Here is a 22,557-nt window from a genome sequence, read left to right on the forward strand (position 1 = left end):
TAAAAAAAAAAAAAAAAAAAAAAAAAAAGATTAACATGCACCACACCTTCATAGACCACCATCACCTGAGCCTACACGGGGAGCCAGGACTCAAGTAAGTCTCACCATGGAAACTGTTCACCTGCTCTGAGTAAGCGAGCATTCTTTGGAGTTCTACAGCATGTCTGTTCCTTCACTGCCCTCTGGTGGAACAATCACAAACCGATCAAAATAAAATCTAGTGAAATAGTGCAGTCCACTAAGATCTGGTGGGTGGCACCCGGTGCATTTCTGGTCCCCACCCCCATATGGAGGTTGCTAGAAATTCTGAAGTACAAATCTGTGTGTAAGACAAAACAAACATGCCAGGCAAGGCTAAAACAAATGAAGACGGGAGGCATCTGCAAGTCCAATAACTGATCTGGAGATTTTTCAGACCCAGGAAAACCAGCAGTCTACTGATGCTGAGCACGACACACTCAGGAACATACGTGAATGCACAATCTGTCTCCAGCTAACTCCTTCCACACAAAGAGGGAAGATACCTCCAGCAGGTTCCTGAAGTGCCCAGATGCTTGGAATCTTTAAACATTCATATTCTACTTTTATAGAATATGATACCTATTATAAGGGGGGAAGCCAAGATACCTGTGTAAGGGGGGAAGCTGCGTGTCTCATTCTGAGTTGGCAAAATGAAGCACTTCACTAAGGCTTAGGTTTGATCATGAAGAGAAAAGCAGGACTTCAATCACGTTGTGGGGAGTCTCCTCCCCCATCCGGGGGTTGTGAGCACAGAAGGGCCAGTGCGGAGGGAAGAAAGGCTCATTCGGCGGTGACAGAGCCAGAATTCCTCGCTCACAGGCCTCTCCAGGACATGGACAGACAGATGCAGCAGCAGTATACAAATAATCTTTCGGGCCTGGCTGCCATTCTGGCTTTATAGACAGATGCACAGGACTGCCAGCATTCCAGGCAGTGGCAAACCCAACTGCAGCAAGAAAGCCCCGTGGCTTGGAAGCACTCAGTTTCTATGGAAAGAGAACTGCTGATGGTGTATTTTAAGTAGCAATAAGCAACGCTTATTCAGGCACCAAGAAAACCCTGGTAACAAGGAGTTTCCTTGAGTTTCGCTTAGCAAACAATGTCTTAGAAAATTTGAAGTCTTCAAGGAAAGAAGGAAGAACAAGAAGGGCAGCAGAGCCCCAGGGAGCAGTTGACAACGGTCAGACAGGCGCTAACCTCAGAACAGGCGGGAGGGCCTCGCTTTAAAGGCTCAATCCCTTTTAAAACGTTTATCCCTAGAAACCAAATCCATCTCCCAATGGTGGGTCAGACAAAGCTGCTTCTAATAATGCTTGTGTTGACTAGCTAGGCTGAGTGCTCAAGTATCAAAATGTCCTTCTCACCGACATGGTAGTGCATAAATGTAAGTCACCCCATTTAGAAAGGGAAGAGTTAGCCAGGCTCGGTGGCTCAGCCTGTAATCCCGTGCTTTTGGGAGGCTGAGGTGAGTGGATTGCCTGAGCTCGCGGGTTCAAGACCCGCCTGGGCAGCAAGACCTCATCTCTACAGTAAATCAAAAATTAGCCGGGCGTGGTAGCGCGCGCCTGTAGTTCCAGCTACTTGGAAGGCTGAGGCGGAAGGATCACGGGAGCCCAGGACGAGGCTGCGGTGGCCGGGAGTGGCCACTGCACTCCAGTCTGGGCAACAGAGTGAGACTCCAACTCAAAAAAACAAAAAAAAAGAACGGAACTAACAAATTAAGCTAGAGGGAATACAAAAGCTGGGAGAAGAGCCACTTTTGAATTTTTGCCAGAGGCAGAAATAAAATGGAGGTAAATCGCAGCCAGAAGTGATTATGTAGACAGCCCAAGTAACAATGACACACTCATTAGACAACTATGGCTTCAAAACACACCCTTAGCTGGTTGAAGGTGGGAGTTATCTCAACTGATTGTTCACAGCCACAGGTTGAACCCCTTATTCTACTCTCTCCCCCTTCTCACTACTGCACTTGACTAATCTAAAAAAAATAAAACATGCCCCACCCCATGCAGCCCCATCTCCCCAAAGGCTCTAAAGGCACTTTAGCTCTAACACAGTAGATGATCTCAAGTGTCCACTGGGCACTTGGAAAGGCCAGTAAGCGAGTGCAAGTCGACTGTGAGTGTTTTCACTCACATACACCATTCTCAACCTGCAGTTGTACTCTCAGGTCCCTGCAGACCCTCAACTCCAGCTGCTAGTTTCCAAGCTGCATTCTTGTAGCTATCTGAAAAATGCTTCACCCAGATACTCAGTTGCAGGGTTCTGCTTTCACCAGAAAGTCGGACAAACAGGGTAAACTTCTCCCACAGTGAACCCCATCAGTTAGGCAGGGGGAGAGCGCTCTCATAAAAAAGAATCTAGAAGTGTTTCCTCAATATTGGGGGTCAGAGTAGGGAGAGCACCTTGCTCGTTTTAGACGTGAATATTCATGCAGGACGTGGATAAGCCTTCTTCTGTAAAGCAAATGATTACCACTCCACTCTCAATTTAGTTGCTGTACAAATGTACATTTTCCCACACATCTTTGCAAATGACTGTGTACCTATAAATGGTCCAGTTATTCCAAGTTAGTAAGTTTATGGTTATTGTCAAACCACCAGTGGGCCCCAGTGAAAAAGATGCCCTCAGTAGAGAAGGTGGAGGGATGCCTGTTAGGCTGGGAAGGATCATCATCAGGCATGCAATGTAAAAAAAAAAATTCCATGATTTTTCCTTTCTGAGGAATTTCATATAAAAATGAAATCAGGCCAGGCTCAGTGGCTCAGCCTATAATTCCAGCACTTTGGGAGACCGAGGCAAGGGGACTGCCTTAGCCCACATGTCTGAGAACAGCCCCAGCAACTTGGCGAAACCTTGTCTCTATAGTAAAAAAAGAAATTAGCTGGGCAGAGTAGCGCGCGCATATTGTTCTGGCTACTTGGAAGGCTGAAAAGGAAGGTTCATGGAGCCCAGTAGGTCAGACACTGGGTGGCTGTGAGCGTGCCACTGCACTCCAGCCTGGACAACAGTGAATGCAACTCAAAAAAAAAAATTGATTCATAAACTATGCTGACTAGGCCTCTGGCTGCTTTCACTTAGCATAACAATTCTGAGTTCCACCCACACTGTTTCATTTATCATTAGTTATTTTTTTAAGTTGCTGAGCATCCCACTATGTGGATATAGTACTACCTTTTATTCATTCATTCACTAGTTGATCAACATTTGAACTGTATGGAGTTTTTGGCAATGAACATTCACATACAAGCCTGTGTGTGGACATGTTTTGTTTTTGCACATTAAAAAATTTTTTGCTTTTTTTTTTTTGAGTTGAAGTCTCACTCTGTCGCCCAGACTGGAATGCAGTGGCCGCTCTCAGCCACTGCAGCCTCGACCTGCTGGGCTCCAGCGATCCTTCCGCCTGAGTCTTCCAAGTAGCTGGAACTACAGGCGCGCACTACCACGCCTGGCTTTTTGATTTTTATTGTGGAGATGAGGTCTCGCCAAGTCACCCAGGCAGGTCTCGAACCCGCAGGTTCAGGCAATTCACTCACCTCAGCCTCCCAAGGAGCAGGATTACAGGCTGAACCACTGAGCCCGGCTATTTTTTTGTTTTTAATTGTCCAAACTTACCAAATTTTCAGTACCTATTCATGTGGCCCATGACAATAAACATAGAAACATATAAAGAAAGTTTTGGTTTTTTTTTTAAGTGAGGGTCTCACTCTGTTGCTGAGGCTGGAGCACGATCACAGCTTACTGCAGTCTCAAATTCCTGGGCTTCAGTAATCCTCCTGCCTCAGTCTCTCAAGTAGCTGGAACTACAAGCGTGCACCACTACACTTGGCTAATTTCTTGTATTTTTTGTAGAGATAAGGGTTCGCTATGGTGCCCAGGCTGGTCTTAGAACTCCTGGCCTCAAGCAACCCTTCTGCTTTAGCCCTCCCAAGTGCTGGGATTACAAGTGTGAGGTCTTCGTGTCCAGAAGACATGTTTTCATTTTTTTCCCTTTTGAGTTGGAGTCTCACTCTGTCGCCCAGGCTGGAGTACAGTGGCACACTCATGGCCACCCTAACGTCGACCTGCTGGGCTCTGGCAATTCTTCCACCTCAGTCTTCCAGGTAGCCAGAACTACAGGTACATGCTACCATGCCTAGCTAATTTTTGATTTGTTGTAGAGAATCGGGGTCTCACCAAGTTGACCCGACTGTTCTCAAACCCATGGGCACAGGCAATCCACTTCCCTTGGCCTCCCAAAGTGCTGGGATTACAGGTTGAATCAAGGAGCCCATGTTTATTTTTGTTGGACAGATTCCTAGAAGAAAAATGTCTGGGTCATGTGGTAAGTGTATGTTTAACTTTTAAGGTTAACTATCAAACTGTTTTCTAAAGTGGTTGGACCTTTTTACACTCTCACCAGTAACATATGGTGGTTCTAATTCTGCCACATACTCACCAACACTTGATACTGTTAGTCTTTTTGATCTTAGCCATTTTGGTGAAAGCATGGTTGTTTCTTGTCTGGCATGGTGGCTAATGCCTGTAATCCCAGCACCCTGGGAGGCAGAAGCGAGAGGATTACCTGAGCTCAGCGGTTCGAGACCAACCTGAGCAACATGGTAAGACCTCATCTCTACAATAAATCAAAAAACTTAGCCAGGCGTGGTGGCGCATGCCTGTGGTTCCAGCTACTTGCAAGGCTGACAGGAAAGAATCACCTAAGCCCAGCAGGTTGAGGCTGTGGTGGCCATGAGCATACTACGGCACTCCAGTCTGGGCAACAGAGTGAGACTCCAACTCAAAAAAAAAGAGAAAAAAGAGAAAAAAGCATAGTCATTTCTCATTGTGATTTTATTTATTCATTTTTTTTTTTTTTTGAGTTGGAGTCTCACTCTGTCACCCAGGCTGGAGGGCAGTGGCACGTTCCCGGCTACTGCAGCCTCGACCTGCTGGGCTCCAGCAATCCTTTCCACCTCAGCCTTCCAAGTAGCCGGAACTAGAGGTGCACACTACCACGCCCAGCTAATTTTTTGATTTATTGTAGAGATGAGGTCTCGCCAAGTTGTCCAGGCGGGTCTCGAACCCACGGGCTCAGGCAATCCACTCACCTCAGCCTCCCAAAGGTGTTGGATTACAGGCTAAGGCATCCAGCTCTAACTGTGATTTTAATTTGCATTTCCTTTATGCCTAATGATATCAAGCATTTTATGTGCTTATCTATACATAAGCACATAATTTCTATATCTTTTCCAATACAGCATTTGAAAGCATTTACACATTTTTTTAGCGGGCAGTTTGTCTTATTACTAAATTATATTAGTTCTTTTTATATTCTGGACACAGGTGCTTTATCAGATATGTTTTGCAAATGATTTCTCCCAAAGGCTTTTCATTTTCTTCGTGGAATCTTTTGAGGAGTAAAATTTTAAGCATTTTTTTTCCAAACATTTTATTGTTTTTTAATTTCAGTGAAGGATGCAATTTTTAAAAGTTCAGTGACCATCACTTATAACTGCACTCATTTGCAAGGCCAACATCTAGCTGCTGGCCAAGAAGCATAACCCTATAAACACATGCACATGGCTTACCGGAAATGACCATGCATGGCCACCTGCTCCCCTGCCTCTCCATTCATTCTGAATGACTCCCAGGGAAATCAAAGTTGTGTACTATCAGGGCTTCCTCCTGTGCCCATTTTACGTACAGGCCTCAAGATGGGCAGAGAAGAAAAGTGCATAAACTTGATACCAGAGCAATACTGAAGGCATCTATCTACTCATGCCACTGCAGGGTAGCACAAGTCAGTGATTTAACGAACACTGAGGGCACACATCTCTTCAGTACTCAGCGTCGTGGAGGGGGAAGAGGTAGCCGCCAGAGCAGTACGTAAAATCCCAGCAGTGCGCACTTCATCTTGTTATGGAATCACCAGCTGGGCCACCTTCTTTTCATATACCCAGATCAGGAAGACACAGGTGCCATGGGGAGTCCGGAGGGATTCCTCCTACCAGTAGTAACAAGCGGAGACAGCTGACATAACAAGGGAAGCGAGCATCCGGGGGACCTGCTGGGCATGACCTACTGATCCAGGGAGCCATCTCAGTCGGTCTTCTCCTTACACATGGGTCTTCCAACCAGCTGCCCTCACAGACAGATTGGGAAGTGCTGCAGCTGCTGCCTGTAAGCTGAGGTTCAAGGAATGGCAGACCAGAGTAGCTAAGAACAACTGTTATCCTAAGGGCCCTAACGTGTTCCTTCTGCTTCAAACATGGAGCAGGCTCTTGGAGCCCCCCCAGTCTCAGTAACAGGCTCTTTTCCAAGCTAGGCACAGTGGCTCACACCTGTAATCCCAGCACGTTGGGAGGCTGAGGCAGGATTGTCTGAACCCAATAGTTCAAGACCAGCCTGGGTAACACAGCAAGACTCTGTCTCTACAAAAATAATAATAATAATTCTTTCAAATATCAATATCCCCAAGTCCCCTGGTCCCTAGCTGAAAGTTCCTGTCTGAATGTTCGTAATAAAATACCGTCCCTTACAATTGGGATAATTGAGAACTCAAAAACTACAGTACCCCACTTGAAATTGTATCCTAGAACACATAATGATGAATCCAAGCATCAACCCAACAGGCGAATGGTAGAACCAGAGACGCCTGACAGTAAATACTAAAATTCGAAGATGAGCCAACTGTGGTTGTATGAGACCTTACACCATGCTAGGCACCTAGCTACACAATTTATGTATATTAAACCATTTAATCCTCACAACAATCCCATGAAACAGGTACTGAAATTACTCTCTTAATAGATAGAGAAACCACGGCACAGCTGTTAGGAAACTTACCCACGTTTACCAAGACACAAGTGGCAGACAGCCTGATTCCCAGGCATGTTCTGAACTATTGCACTACATCCAAACTGTTCTAAGAGAAGTCATCCCAACAATTGGTGAAAACAGTTATAAGTCGGAATGCAAAAGAACAAGTTATAAACGGAAGGTATCTTAAGACTCAGTTGCCACCTTCTTTTCTTAGCACCTTATGGCGCTTGCACCAAACAACAGCCCCGCCATAGAGCACACGAGTCTGTGGAGCCCTTCCGTGGAAGGGCCTGTCCTTCACAAAAGGCCCCAGTCTCACCCTAAACCTCAGGGACATCCTTTCTTTCTTTTGTTAAGGGTAATTCACAGGACACTTCGAGGAGAACAGATCCTGTGTGAGAAAGCATTTCAGGCCAAGAAGGACGGGTACATTCCCAGGATCCATCATTTTCTGATGCTCCAAGACTAGAGAAGGGAAGTCAAGCCAGTTTCCTGCGCTCAATGCTGGTATGTTAAGTGCTTATGATGGAAAACACCCTGCAACCCCAAGGGCACATGTTATTGCCTCATCTCCAGGTTTCTGCAGGATACGTGTAAAATCCATCATAGTGCTACCATACAACACAGAACCAGATTCAAGTCAGTCAACACACATTCTAGGCAAAGTTTTATCTTTAATCAAGTTTAAAAGAAAAACTATAAGCCAGCAACATAGATAGTTTGTTAGTTATTTGTAATTATGTCACAAGACACTATTCATAGCTATGACAGACACCTAAAGTCTGGGACACAGAAGAATTTCCTTGAAGAGACCCTGAAACCAAGCAATGCTGTCAAAACTACCACGTGGCTCTGCCACGGAGAACTGACTGAGATGTAAGCTGAAACCTGACCTCAACAACTGATCTCTGAACGCACGCTCAAGTTAGTCTCAAATTAGCCTTCTCACAGGATGGCTGAGAAGTCTAAGGAAGATCCAAAAAAAGCACTAAGTGAGCTGTAAAGCACTGTACAAATAGTAGTTGTTACTATTATAACATTATTATTAGATTGAGTCATTTCAGAAACATCCACATACAGTAATCCAACCTCCCTTTAGCCAATGATCTTATTGCTTTTATCCCCCTACAAAAAAGAAATTTCTTATATGTGTTTAAGGTATACAACATAGTGTTATGAGAGACACATAAGCAAATTAACGTGTCTATCATCTCAGTTACCCATTTTCTGGTGTCTAGAAGAGATGAGAGAGGCCTTAAGTCCTAAAGAAAACATCTTCCAAAAGATAACTAGAACAATAAGGAAAATGCCTTTAACTATCATCAAAAATGGACAGCTAGGGATGGGTACAGGCGCTCAAAACTATAATCCCAACGCTTCAGGCGCTCACAACTATAATCCCAACGCTTCGGGAGGCTGAGGCAGGAGGGTCACTTGAGGCCAGGAGTCGGACGCTGCAGAGAGTTATGATCATGCCACTTCACTCTAGCCTGGGTGACAGGGAGGCTCCACCTGCAGAATAAGAGCTGGTTTTCTTCAGCAACAGGGTCACATGCCGGTGTTTCCTGGCCTCTGGAGAGAGCACAAAAGGCATGGGGAATGGAAGAACCGCCTCCTCGTCCCCAAACAGATTCCGCCTCAGGTTTCTACCTGCCTCTTCCTAGCTGCAGGAACCTAAGCAAGACTCACAGCCCCTCTGAGACTCAGTCCGCATATCTACCCACAGAGCTCACTTCCAGAGGGTTGCCAGCGAAGGGCCATAAGCTGTGTAAGCAGGGCATCTAACACCTGTGCTGGCACTTCCATGATAAGCGGTCACCCTGAGATGTGCACATACCTCAACAATGGGATGTACGCCATAAATGCACACAACTTTTATTTCTGAAATAACAAACAAAAGTCAGGTGTAATTGTGTGTGCCTGTGTCCCAGCTACTCAGGGGGCTGGGAGAGCAGGAATGCTAGAGCCCAGGAGCTCGAGACCAGCCTGGGCAATACAGCAAGACTACGTCAAATAAAAAATAGTTGGATGCAGTGGCTCATGCCTGTAATCCCAGCACTTTGGGAGGTGGAGGCAAGAGGACTGCATGAGCCCAGGGGTTTGAGACCAGCCTGGACAACATGGCAAGACCTCATCTCTACAATAAATAAATAATTAGCCAGGCATGGTGGCGCACACCTATAGTTCCAGCTACTTGGAAAGCTGAGGCAGAAGGATTGCCTGAGACCAGCGGGTCAAGGTTACAGTGGCCATGAGTGTGCCAGGGCACTTCAGCCTGGGCAACAGAGTGAGATTCTGACTCACAAAAACAAAAACAGAAACAAAGTGCTACATAATCTCTGAAAAATACTAGTCTTTAATAGTCTCCTCCTTCCCTTCTGAGAACTAACAACCTCCAGTTCAGCTCAGACAGGAAAGCAGCAGGTTCTAAACTGCAGAGATGGACAAACAGAGCACTCCCAAGTCTGGCTGATTCCCTGAACCCCTGCCCTTTCTCATGGTCCTGCTCCTCAATGCTGGCTACCAGGGGTTAGCAAACCAGAGCCCAGGGGTCAGATCTAGCCAACTGCCTGCTTTAGTTAAGTTAGATCGGAGCGCAGTGAGGCCCTTTAGTCTACACATGGTCTGTGGCTGCTCTGCCACAAAGGCAAGTGGAGTGGTTGTGATGAAGACAGTGTGACCCACAAAGCTCCAAAGATCTACTTCCCGGCCCTCTGTAGAAGACTGCTGCCCCTGTGCTGGGCTGTCGTGGTGCCTTGCTCATACTACCAGCAGTATAACTCCTGCCACAGTTATCACTGAGTTAAACACTGCTGTCCCTCACCACTCCCAACTGTGACATCCCTGAAGGCAAGCCCAATCACCTTGACATTCCTCACACCTGGAAGACAGAGTATGAGAAGCAAGGCAGGTAAAAGGAGAAGAAACAGTGACTGTTAGAGGGTCACAGCCACGACCCCCAAACAGTTCCAGAGGTGAAGTGATTAACAGCAGGTCACACAAGTTATTACCAGTCCAGTTGGAAAAAGAACGTAGTTCTGCTGGGTATAGTGGCTCACACCTGGAATCCCAACACTTTGGGAAGTTGAGGCAGCAAGATCTCAAGGTTAGGCATTCTGGGCCAACCTAGGCAGCACAGCAAGATCCCGCCTCTACTAAAAATTCAAAAGGAAAACCGGTGCCACCTGTAGTCCCAGTTGCCGGGGGCGGGGGAGAGCCGGGAGAGGTAGGCAGGCAGGCTGAAGAAGGAGGATAGCTTGAGCCTAGGAGTTTGAAACTGTAGCAAGCTACAACTGTGCCACTGGACTCCAGCATGGGCAACAGAGGGAGATCCAGACTCAAAAAAAGCATGTGCTTCTTCAGTTGCACACGTCCCATCAGGCCATACTCCTGGTGCAGTGTGAGAGTCTTTCACTTCCCAGCTCAGGTGTAACTGGCTTTGCGTTCCAGGGTAGCTTCTGGTATTGACCTAGGTTGGTCTTCAAAATCTGGTGCCAGAATCTGACTGCACCGCTTGTTTGGGTGTTTTTCTCCCCAAACCTGTCCTCAGCCAGAAAACAGAACCAGTCAAGACGCCCCCTCCTCACACTGAGGAGATACCACCACCAACTCACCCTGGAGTCCTTATTTTGAACAGTCTCTGGATCAAGGAGCCAAAGTACAGAGGTGGTCAAAACAACACACCTATGACTCTTGTCTGCCAGGGTCACTGGGCTCAGCGGCATCCAGGTGGATGCAGAGAAGGCGTCAGGAACTCTGCCCTTGGCCTAGCGGGATTGTCTCCTGGCTGATGTGCCCTACAGCCAGAACAAGTCCTGGCCAGGAGTACCGCACCCCCTCCACGGCTCTGCCAGGCTGACCCCAGAGTTTGAATGCCACAGAATAGGACTTTTTTTTTTTTAGCTGGAGTCTCACTCTGTCGTCCAGGCTGGAGTACAGTGGCACAGTCACTGCAGCCTCAACCTGCTGGGCTCAGGTGACCCTTCTGCCAAAGCCTTCCAAGTAGCTGGAACTACAGGAGCACACCCGGCTAATTTTTTTATTTATTGTAGAGACAGTGTCTCGTCATGTCACTCAGGCTGGTCTTGAACCCCTGAGCTCAGGCAATCTTCTCGCCTCCACTTCCCAAAGTGCTGGGATTACAGGCATGAGACACTGAGCCTGGCGGCCAATGGTTTCTAAAACGGCAATCACTCTCTCTGCCCTCACTGGCCATTACTCACTACTTACCATGCTCCCCCATGCAGCATAATGGGCTATTCCCTCTCCATCTCCCACCAGTAGCTGCATGACACTTCTGTGAGGGAACAGCTGTCTGCTCAGAGCCAGGTACAAACCTTAGAGTGAACTCTCCCCAGAGACTGTGCCATGACCACATACTCAAGCCAAGTGAATCCATGGGTTATATAGCTTCTAGGAAACAGAACAATCAGGTCCTTTTTTTTTTTTTTGAGTCAGAGAGTCACTCTGTCACCCAAACTGGAGTACAATGGCATGCTCACGGCCACCGCAGCCTGGACTTGCTGGACTCAGGTGATCCTTCCGCTTCAGCCACACACAAGCGTGTGCCAACACACCTGGCTAATTTTTTGGCTTATTGTAGAGATGAAGTCTTGCCAAGTTGCCCAGGCTGGTCTCAAGCCCCTGGCCTAGGAAATTCCCTCACCTCCGCCTCTCAAAATGCTGGGATTACAGGTGTGAGCCACTGGGCCCAGGTCAAGATATCACTTAATTCGGTGGCAGCCAACTCACTCCTCAGCAAGTGGTCTTTCCAGGTGATGACAAGTCCCCTATGCTCTTCAACTCTCTTCTTCTTGGCTCCATTTGATCACGCACTACTTGTCAGTAATAGATAAAGGGGAGTAAATGGATAAAAGGGACTGACAAGTCAGTCAGGGCCCCGGTGAGGGGTGACTGCCTAAGCTCTGACTACCTGGGGATCTCCACTGGCCCATGCTCTGTCTCTTTTCCCACTGACTACACCTTTCCCCAATAGCTCCGGAGAAGTGCTCATCCAGCCAGCCAGGCGGGAAGACCCACACCCACCCCATGCACTAGACACATTCATCCAAACAGATGAACAAACCCTTTGGTCTTGGCTGTGTCAGCAGGCCTCTCATAAGAGTCTCAGAGGTAGAAAGCACAGCCTCCTGGTTCTGTGATGGCTAACTCCATCCTCCAGTACTCAGGTAAGTTTTCAGTTAACTATGCCATCTGATAACACCGTCCTGGAAATCCATGTCAATTCTGGTCACGAACAAGAGGTCTCTTTTAAGGCCAGGCATAGTGGCTCACGCTATGATCCCAGCACTTTGGGAGGCCAAGGTGAGAGGATTGCCTGAGTCCAAGAGTCCGAGACCAGCCTGGGCAACTTGGCGAGACCTCATCTCACAATAAATCAAGAAAAATTAGCCAGACATGATGGCACATACCTGTAGTTCCAACTACTTGGAAGGCTGAGGCGGAAAGATTGCCTAAGTCTAGCAGGTCAAGGCTGTGGTGGCTGTGAATGTGCCACTGCACTTCGGTCTGGGTGATAGTGAAACTCTGACTCAAAAAAAAGAGGGGGGGATTGGCAGTAGTAGAAATCTGACGGGGGGGTGCACACCTCAACAAAGGTACCTGCATAATGAGCATTTGTATACCTAACTCTGAATTGTACACCGTATCTTTAAAAGAAAAAAATTAAAAGAAAAAAACTTTATAAAATATTATGTATTAATGGTATCCAATACAATTTTTTTTTTTTTTTTTTTTGGCAACAAGGTCTCACTCTGCTTCTCAGGCTGGGATGCAGTAGTACAATCATGGCTTACTACAGCCTTGACCTCCTCGGCACAAGCAATTCTCCCACCTCAGCCTCCTGAATAGCTGGGACTACAGGCTCCCTAACTTTATTTTTTATAGAGACAAGATCTCACTATGTTGCCCCGACTGGTCTCAAACTCCTGGCCTCAAAGGATTCTCCCAGCTTGGTCTCCCAAAGTGCTGGGATTACAGAAGTGAGCGACCAGTCCCAGCCTCCAGTACAATTTTGATCTTCCTCAATCTTGGGCTGGAAAGTTCCAATTTCCAATTCAGTGTCAGATCTGATGTGGTGAGGCCTGACAAAGTACAGCAGGTGCTCGAATAATGTTATTTAATTCAATGTTGTTTTGTTATCATGTAGACAGGGAAAAAAAAAAAAAACCCAAGTGCCAGCTAGGCCACATTGTGGAGCTGCACATCATCCCATGTCTGCATGGGTTTTCTCTAGGTACTCCAGTTAAAGGCTCACACATTAGATGGCGAGGTGTGCCTTAACTGTCCTGGTCTGAGTGAGTATGAGTGTGCCCTGTGATGAGCTGGTGTCCTGAACAGGGCTAGGTCCTGACTGTGTGCCCTGAGCTGCTGCGACAGGCTCCAGTCATCCTCAACCTTGAACTGGAATAAGCAGATTGGAAAATAAAAGAATGAATCCAAAAGTTCAGTGTGGCACAAGAGGTGGTAGGCAGTGTTCCTTACAATGTTCATTTTGCCAATTTATTTATTCCTTGGATTAACTCACCACCATTACAACTGTAGTCACTCACTAATTCAACAAAAACTGGGTAAATAATTATCTTGTTCATTTGTATTAATCTTTCTTCAATGTATGTGCAGCTCACATTTATTTCAATTTTAATATTAGAAGTGTTTTGACCAGCTTGAGCAACTTGGTGAGACCTCATCTCTACAAACAATTAAAAAAAACAAAGGGTGAGTACAGTGGCTCAAGTCTGTAATCACAGCACTTTGGAAGACCAAGGCGAGAGGACTGCCTGAGCCCAGGGGTTCAGGATTAGGATTAAATGAGATGTCTACCAATTGCTAGTTCTGAGCGTGACACATAAGAACATTAGCCACCGGGCACTGTGGCTCACGCCTGTAATCCCAACACTTTGAGAGGCGGAGGAGGTGAGACGATTGCCTGAGTCCAGGGGTTCTAGAACAGCCTGGGCAACATCGTCTCTATAATAAATCAAAAAATTAGCTGGGCGTGGTGGCACACGCCTGTAGTTCCAGCTACCTGAAAGGCTGAGACAGAAGGATTGCCTGACCCCACTAGGGTCAGACTGCGGTGGCCGTGAGTGTGCCACTGTACTCCAGCCTGGGCAACAGAGTGAGACTCCAACTCAAAAAAAAGAAAAAGAACATTAGCCTCCATACTTCTGGCTGTATAACCTGGAACAGTCACTTAAACTGGTAGCTTGTTTCCTCATTTGTTAAAGACTAAAAGAAAAAAATATGCTGAAGATCATACAGGGTGGCTGAGACACGTCAAAGTTCTTTGTAAACTATAAAGCGATAAAAAACATAAGGTATGGTCCCCAGCAGAGCACACCACAATGCCTTGCACAAAATAGATTTTCAGTAAATGTTTAATAAATGTTACAAAAAGGCAGCCCTGGTTAACGCTGACGTGATACTCACCATCTCCTGGGAGCACTACTAACCCATGAGCAATCTGTCCCCAGAGTTCTAGAAGATGCTGAGTCAATTCAAAGGAACTTTGTTAAAAACACCCCACTTCCCTCCATAAGGCTTGGGGCTCTTGTCTTCAAGCCGTATTTAAGCCTTCCTCTGTGAGGAAGAGAGAGTAAAAGAACGGTAAACAACCTGAACCTCGCATATGAATGGCTTTGGCACACTACTGTAGTTTTTCTGGAATCTTCCTGTCTTCTTACCAGGAGATTCAGAACCCTTTAACAGGGTATAATGTTACTATGGAGAAGAGAGAAGGACAGTCAAGACTTCCCAGTTCTGCAAGCCCACTGCCCTCTCCTCTCCCAAGGCTGCTTCCTACTTCTTGCTGCTGGGGACAGACATAAGACTTCTCAGCCTGAAGAGAACTGTCAGTGAGAGAACTGTCAGTGAGAGCCAAACAGGCCAATTTCCAAGAAGTTGCTAGTTTCTATCTTCTCTAGTTGAGCTGTTATCCCAGCGCTTTGGGAGGTGAGTGGATTGCCTGAGCCCGCGGGTTCGAGACCTGCCTGGGCAGGTGAGACCTCATCTCTACAATAAATCAAAAAAATTAGCCGGGTGTGGTAGCGCACGCCTGTAGTTCCAGCTACTGGAAGGCTGAGGCGGAAGGATCGCCAGAGCCCAGCAGGTCGAGGGTACGGTGGCCGGGAGCGGCCACTGCACTCCAGCCTGGGCGACAGAGTAAGACTCCAACTCAAAAAAAATAAAAAAAGTATTTCCTTTAAAAGACTTTCTCTTCCATTTCCTGCTAGGTCAGGGTGAACGAATAACCAGTTTGTATCAACAGGTCTAATTAAGCAGAGCACAGACTTTTGTCAGCAAGATGCACCAACACATGCTGGCATCTTCCACTGAAGGCACAGGCACAGCAGCGCTTCCCCAGACTGCAGCATCTGGAGCACTCGACAGTTTTCTTCCAGACATCTCAGAGCACTTTAGTTCCCTGCCACATATTTAACCAATCCTCCATCTTAAGAAAACCCCAAGTCCATGCTCTTAAAAATGAGATGAACTTTTCGGGTCTCTCAAGCAACTTGTTAATAAGTGCCCAGACTAGCCTCTCATTGTGTTCAGCAACAGCGCAGCAGGCTTGCTCTCATCCTAAGCAACTCTCCAAGGAGAACGACTCGCAAGGCATCCTGAAAGGCTGGTTTCAAGGGAACGCTGATCTGGCTTACTCATAAACATCTCAGCAAGCGGAAAAATGAATAAATGAAAGCCAAAGATAACCCTCCAACCTAATTTTAGTTTTCAGTTTCTGACTCCTCTTCCCAGTAAGCCTTTTTCAAGATTTGGCAAGCGGGCCACAGAGTAAGAAGTGAAGATTTCTGGTATTCCCCAAGGCATTACTTCCTGCTGCTTCATTGACAGAGTGAGTAAACAGCTAGTTTACAACAATGCCAGCAAACAACTAAAACTGACCAGCAGAAAGCAAAACCCTTGGCCGGGTGCAGTGGCTCACGCCTATAATCCCAGCATTTTGGGAGACCGAGGTTAGAGGATTACCTGAGCTCACGGGTTGGAGACCAGTCTGGGCAACTTGGCAAGACCTCATCTCTACAATAAATCAAACATTAGCCAGATGTGGTGTTGCCACCTGTAGTCCCAGCTACTTGGAAGGCTGAGGTAGAAGGATCACCTAAGCCCGGCAGGCAGAGGTTGCAGTAGCTGTGAGCAGTGTGCCTCTGCACTCCAGCCTGGGCGACAAAGTGAGACTCCGATTCAAAAACAGAAACAAAAAACAGAAAGCAAAACTCTAAAGGCAAAGATAATCTACAAATTAAATGACCAAGGTTATTTATACTTGAGGTCAAAGTTTCCATAAGGAGAATCGCTTGGTAACCGCTCCCTAACAGTCTCCCAACACTCCAGTCCCTCCAAATGGTGGCACTTTTTGGTCACAGGAGAAAAAACGAGTGTCTTTTCAATTTCAGGAAATCAGGCCGGGCTCGGTAGCTCAGCCTGTAATCCCAGCGCTTTGGGAGGCCGAAGTGAGTGGACTGCCTGAGTCTGTGGGTTCGCGACCTGCCTGGGCATCTTGGCGAGACCTCATCTCTACAATAAAACAAAAAAATTAGCCGGGCGTGGTAGCGCGCGCCTGTAGTTCTAGCTACTTGGAAGGCTGAGGTGGAAGGAACGCAGAGCCCAGCAGGTCGAGGCTGTGGTAGCCAGGAGCGTGCCACTGCACTCCAGTCTGGGTGACGGAATGAGACTCCAACTCAAAAAAAAAAAAAAAATCAATTTCAGGAAATCATTCGTCTTTCAGCTTTTTCCTCTGCTACTCACTGCTACAGACTTCACATACCCTGTGAACACCAAAGGATAACTTTGTTTTGCTCTTTAACATAAAGAGCACAAACCATTTCATACACATGTTTTAAAATGTCATGAACTGACAGAAGATCACCCAAAGAACTTCCGTTTTCCAGCAAGGGCTATCTGACTAAGCCAGGGTTTCAAGACTACAGGCTTCCAAGAGTGGGGCATCCTGTGTGTGACCACAGCCTTCAATATGAAACTCAGGCCCCCTAGAGTCTGTCCTTGGCCATTGCTAAAAAACATGCGACCCTTCCCTGGAAGCTGATAAGGGAGCAGACCTGAAGCGACTGCACCCACTCGCCTCAGGTGCCCTCCATGGCTCCAGATGCCCATGTGTTTCCTTGCTCTGCTGAAGTGCAGAGTGCCACATTCCGAGAGAAGAGAACACACATTATTACAAGACTTCTCCGGAGGGGAAAAACTTCCACCACACTAATTCAAGAGACTTAAGGAAAGGCAGCAGCTACTAAAATTGGAGATATAACTTATTCATCTAGCAAATGTGTATTAGACATCTGCCCTGTGCAAGGTTCTGTATATTCAACAGTGAATAAAACAGGTATGGTTCCCATCCCCGTAGAATAAAGCTTAATGAAGCAGACATTAGACAAATCAACAAGTAATATAATTATAATTATAAAAAGGCATGAATAGGATAACCTTGATCTCAATTTGCTCAGGACACACTGATCTACCTGTTGTTCCAATACAAAATAAAAGCACTCCTCTCCACTTTAAAGCCCGTGGGTTCAAGACCCGCCTGGGTAACTTGGTGAGACCTCATCTCTACAATAAATCAAAAAAAATTAGCCGGGCATGGTAGTGCACGCCTGTCATTCCAGCTACTCGGAAGGCTGAGGCGGCAGGATCGCCAGAGCCCAGCAGGTCGAGGCTGCGGTGGCCAGGAGCAGCCACTGCACTCCAGTCTGGGCGACGGAGTGAGACTCCAACTCAAAAAAAATAAATAAATAAAAATGTCCCAGATAGGCCAGGTGCAGCGACTCAAGCCTGTAATCTCAGCACTTTGAGGGCGCATGACAACAGGATTGCCTGAACCCAGGAGTTCGAGACCAGCCTGGACAACATGGTGTGACCTCGTCTCTACAATAAACAAAAAAATTAGCCGGGCGTGGTGGTGCATGCCTGTGGTTCCAGCTACTTGGAAGGCTGAGGTGGGAAGGATCGGATGAGCCCAGCAAGTTAGGCTGCAGTGACTGTGAGCATGTCACTCACTGCACTCTAGCCTGGGATAACTTTGTTTTGGTCTTTAACATAAAGAGCACAAATTATTTCATTGAGACTCCAACTCAAAAAAAAAAAGTCCCAGAAAGTTATACAGTCATCTTAGCTGTGAAGATCAAGGCACTATGAGAGAAAATAAGAGGGGCAAATTACTTTAGCCTGGGTAGTTAGAAAAGACTTCTTGGGGTCATTTAACTGAGTCCTGATGGATGAGGCTCCAGTCATTCTGGAAGGAAAAAAATGTTCCAAGTACAGGCCTTGACAGGGCTTGGGGCATTATCACTGATCGACATGAACTTTGGTTAATTGAACTGAAGAATCAAAAAAGTGATTTGGATGGGCATAGTGACATGTGCCCAGCTACTCAGGAGGCTGAGGCAGGAGAATGTCATAAGCCCAGGAGTTAGAGTCCAGCCTGGGCAACGTAGGGAGATCCTGTCTCTCAAAAAAGAAAAAAATGACTTGGGGGTTCCCAGATTTAAGCATCTAATTGTTAGACCTCAAAGTTCAGACATAAAGACAAAAATGAAACTCTAAGGCAGCAGCTTTCAAACTTTATAGGTCATGAATCCCTCTGAGAATCTGAATAAGACTCCAGGTCCTCAGGCCTGGATATTGATGTGTGCACATATACACAGTTTCAGAAGGTTCACGAGCAACACCACCACCCAAACCCACGGCCACCAGAAGTTCATATATGGACTCCAAGTTTAAAACTTAAGAGTTTTTTTTTTTTAAAGTTCCTTTTCACAAAGGACAAAAGCAAGCTCTCAACTCTATTTGGGCATTAAGATGTCTTAAGATCTATTGAAGGTACCCAGGACTAAAGAGGGAAGCTAAACAGATATAATGTTTTAAAGTAACAGAACAAGCAATTTTACATCATTTTACATCAATAAGAAATTGAAAAACAGACAACAGACAATGTACGTATCACCAAGAGCCGATGCAACCCGTTTCCCACCATCATAGAGAGCCAGACCTGTCCAAGTCCTTACCTTACTAACATTGAGTGATGCTAGGGGAGGAGGGGTTTCTGTTCGGTCATTAATTATTTCCACTTCTGAAACATACTGTAAGTTTATGAGCAAGATGTCTGCATGGTTGGGCTTTCCACTGGAAGAGGGACATTCTGGTGAGAAAATAAAGTTAAGGAAAACAGGGCAAGCAGAGGCACTGACACATCCCAAAAGGGGCACAGAACACACGATTCCGCCAAGGCTTGGTAAAAGGCATGTCAGGAGCAAGAAAGAAGGTCTTACAAGAACCACAGCTCTCCTCAGGAAGCCTGTCACCTTCTTAGTGCCCAAGCCCACAACCAAAAGATCTCAAGCTTTTCAAACCCAAACATGACCCCAAATTGGAAGCCTCATAGTGTTTCTGTCACCTTCTCTACTAGTTTTATGCAGAGGCACCATGTAGTGTTGATGCCTTATGTAGACTGTTTTGAATCTGTGAACCACACAATAGGGCCAGCACTTTCTGTTCTTCGTATAATACTCTATCTGTATAGTGCGCTTTTTACTTTTTCCCATTTTGCAGAGAAGAAAACTACAACACTGGAAAGGAAACCCACTCAAGGTGATCCGACTAGTTAATCCATTCATTCATTCACAGACTCATTCTTCAACCATTTACTGTATGCCAATTAAAAATAGAGTAATTCCTAGTTCTAAGACTCTTCCAACTAAACCACTAATGTAGAATGTCTTGTTTGCTCCAGGTGTAACCTCTCATTAAAAAAAAAATGAGAGCAACTATTCTTGCTGTAATTAGTTTCTGAAGACATCTTCCTAAGCTAGAAATCTACAACTAGTGGTTAAATGAATTAAAATACTTGCCATTCAAAGTCAGCAGACTCAGTAGGAAGCTTCATTTTGAAAGATGCCATAAGGATTACTCCTCAAAAAAACCCAAAAAAACAAAAACCCACCTGTGGCTCAAATAAAAGGGGAAGCATGGCACATTTATTCCAACAAGGAAGTGCTGTTTCCAAGATTGAGTTTCCTGGGGTAATTCAGAAATCACTTCCACCCAAAGAAGCAGGCCACCTTTTCCATTCACTTTAACACTGCCACTTTCAAAAGGCCACCACTATGGAAAAGTCAGGACTGAGCAACAGAAAACGAGAACTCACTGTTTCACCTGTAACCCACACAAGACCCTGCAAAACGTGGCAAGCACTCCCTGGCCCAGGCTTCCAATGCAAACACCCCCTGTTTCCAAATAACTGAGAAGGCCACACATCAGCACAGCCCCCCACCCCACCACGCATACACACGCATCCGCGAAACCAGCCCCTACCCCGAGTCCAGACACAAACTCTTCCCCAAAACAGGCAAGGCCGACTGGGTCCCCATCCCACCGCTCTTTCTTAGGCCAAATCCCATCAGGAGACACTCCCTCCAAATTCCTCACCTTTGCCCTCCCAGCAGTTCCTCGCCCTACACGCCCCCTCCCCATAAGGTAGGTTTTCCTCGCTCCCCCTTTCCATCCGGGCTCCCATCCACCAGCCCCCTCCAACCACCACCCCCCCTGCTGATCCCTGGGCCCCCTCCCACAGCGTCCCTCCCGAAAAGCCATCCGCGTGTCACGAGCCCCTCCGCCCAATGACCCCCGTCCGGGGCCCAGCTCCCGCAAGGGGTGGCAGACAGGGTCCCCGAAGCTGACCGAAGGGCCCGCGGGCGGGGGAGGGGAGCCCGGGGCCGCGCGCATGCGCCCCGGGCGCCGCGGTAGCCGGTCGCCCCTAGGCCCGGAGAGGGCCCCAGCCGCTGCCGACGTCCCCCACCCCCCCACCGCCGCACCTACACGCCGGCCCGGCCTCGGGCTCCACGCAGGGAAGGATACTTAAAGCCAGCATTTTGGACTGGTAGTCGAAGGCTACCACCTCGCCCTGCAGCCGCTGCTCCTGGCACGTCCGGCACGACACCTGGCTCCCGACGCTGAAGTACTCGCCCGGAGGAGCCGCCATCTTGGGAGAGCAGCCGCGGCCGGCGGCGGCGGCGGCAGCAGCGGGCGAAAGCCGGGCCCCCAGTGAGCGCCGCGACGCGACGCACGGAGCGTGCTGGCGTCACACGCCGGGGCGTGGCCTGGCGCCGGGTGGGGCGAGAGCCTAGGTGGACCCGGCTAGAAGAGGAAATGAAGAGGAGTCTGGATGGGAGCGCGTGTGCTGCTGCGGCCGCCGCCTTCGGTGCTTGTGGGGTCCGCTTCGAAGTCAAGGACAAATGGCCTACTACCTGGAATGAAAAGGGGGACAGGGAAAGGAAGGGGAGCTGCAGCCTCATACGTGGACACCTTGCGCACGAGAGATTAATGAATGAACTTTATCAAATAATAGATATGACCCCCATTTTACGATGAGGAATCGGAGGCCCAGAGGACTCAGGAAAACTCGCTCAAGGTGATTATAATGAATTACAAAGTGGTAGTGGAAAGACCATTGGCTGTAGAGCTAGATAAACCGGAATCAAAATCCCAGATCTGCCATTTATTGTGACCTTGAGCAAATTACCTGATCCTGTTTCTTTTCTTTTCTTTTCTTTTTGAGTTGGAGTCTCACTCTGTCACTCAGACTGGAGTGCAGTGGCCGCTCCCGGTCACCGCAGCCTCGACCTGCTGGGCTCCGGCGATCCTTCCGCCTCAGCCTTCCAAGTAGCTGGAACTACAGGCGGGCGCTACCAAATTTTTTGATTTATAGTAGAGATGAGGTCTTGCCAAGTTGCCCAGGCGGGTCCCGAACCCGCGGGCTCAGGCAATCCACTCACCTCAGCCTCCCAAAGGCGCGGGATTACAGGCTGAACCACCGAGCCCGACTTGATCCTGTTTCTTCATCGGCATCTGTATTATCACTTATTGAGCATCTAATAACCCTTTGGGGGTAGGAATCAATATCCTCATTTTACAGGTAATGTCTAAGTCTTAGACCAAATTTGCCCAGAGTCACACAATTAACTAGCAAACAAATGATCTCCCTGTTTCCAAAGACAGTGTTATTTACTGCTATACTATATGAGATAATAATTCCTACCTCATAGAGTAGTTAGGAAGTTTAGGTGAGATAATGTATACACATGCATGGTCTTTAATAAGCGGTAGTGCCCTCATGATCACCCATCACCTTTGAAACTCAAGACACTGCCCCTTCTCCCTCCTTGCCCTCTCCCCCAGAAAACCAAGCAGAAGGCAGGAAGGAGAGCAGTGATACTGACAGAGGGAGCCTTGGGGAAGGGGTTGTGGACCCCCATTAATGTCCCTGTGATACAGAAAACACTGTTTTCTTAACCTTAGGTAAGGTACTGTGCAGATAGGCATTTTCAAGCCCTACCACCACCAACTGCCATCCCTAACCCATCAACCCTCAACATACAGACTTTGGAGCCTCATTTATGACAAACAGATTGACCTTTCTCCAGTCCAGAGGGAGGCAAAGAGCCAGTCTTGGCACTACTTAACCTGAACAAAGTTCAAAAGTATTACCTTGTCCTGCAAGAAGCATAAACTTCCTGGTGTTGGGGGTACAAAATCATTGTAACAGGAATAAAAATTTTGCTCCCTCATGCTTGTTTGAAGAACTTTCATGTCTCTCATTCTTTTTCCGGCCCCCATAACAGGTCAAACGTAATCGCCACTGCACTTTCCCACTTTTTTTGTGGCATTGTGATTATA

At 47.2% G+C, this 22,557-nt stretch overlaps 1 protein-coding gene across 1 annotated transcript in view; it reads right to left on the minus strand.

The window, feature by feature from the left end:
* LSM12 (LSM12 homolog) overlaps positions 1-21,893 on the minus strand; it is a 27,169-nt gene extending 5,276 nt beyond the window's left edge. The window contains exons 1-3 of the mRNA XM_008053562.2: positions 21,706-21,893; positions 20,740-21,004; positions 18,891-19,024 (exon numbers count right to left, since the gene is read on the minus strand). Coding sequence (XP_008051753.1) covers positions 18,891-19,024; positions 20,740-20,863 — 258 coding nt within the window. The 5' untranslated portion in view covers positions 20,864-21,004; positions 21,706-21,893. The remainder of the gene's footprint in view (positions 1-18,890; positions 19,025-20,739; positions 21,005-21,705) is intronic.
* Positions 21,894-22,557: the final 664 nt, after the last annotated feature.

The sequence above is a fragment of the Carlito syrichta genome, unplaced genomic scaffold, assembly GCF_000164805.1.
Source record: "Carlito syrichta isolate Samal-C Ts95f unplaced genomic scaffold, Tarsius_syrichta-2.0.1 Scaffold288286, whole genome shotgun sequence".
Lineage (NCBI taxonomy): Eukaryota > Metazoa > Chordata > Mammalia > Primates > Tarsiidae > Carlito > Carlito syrichta.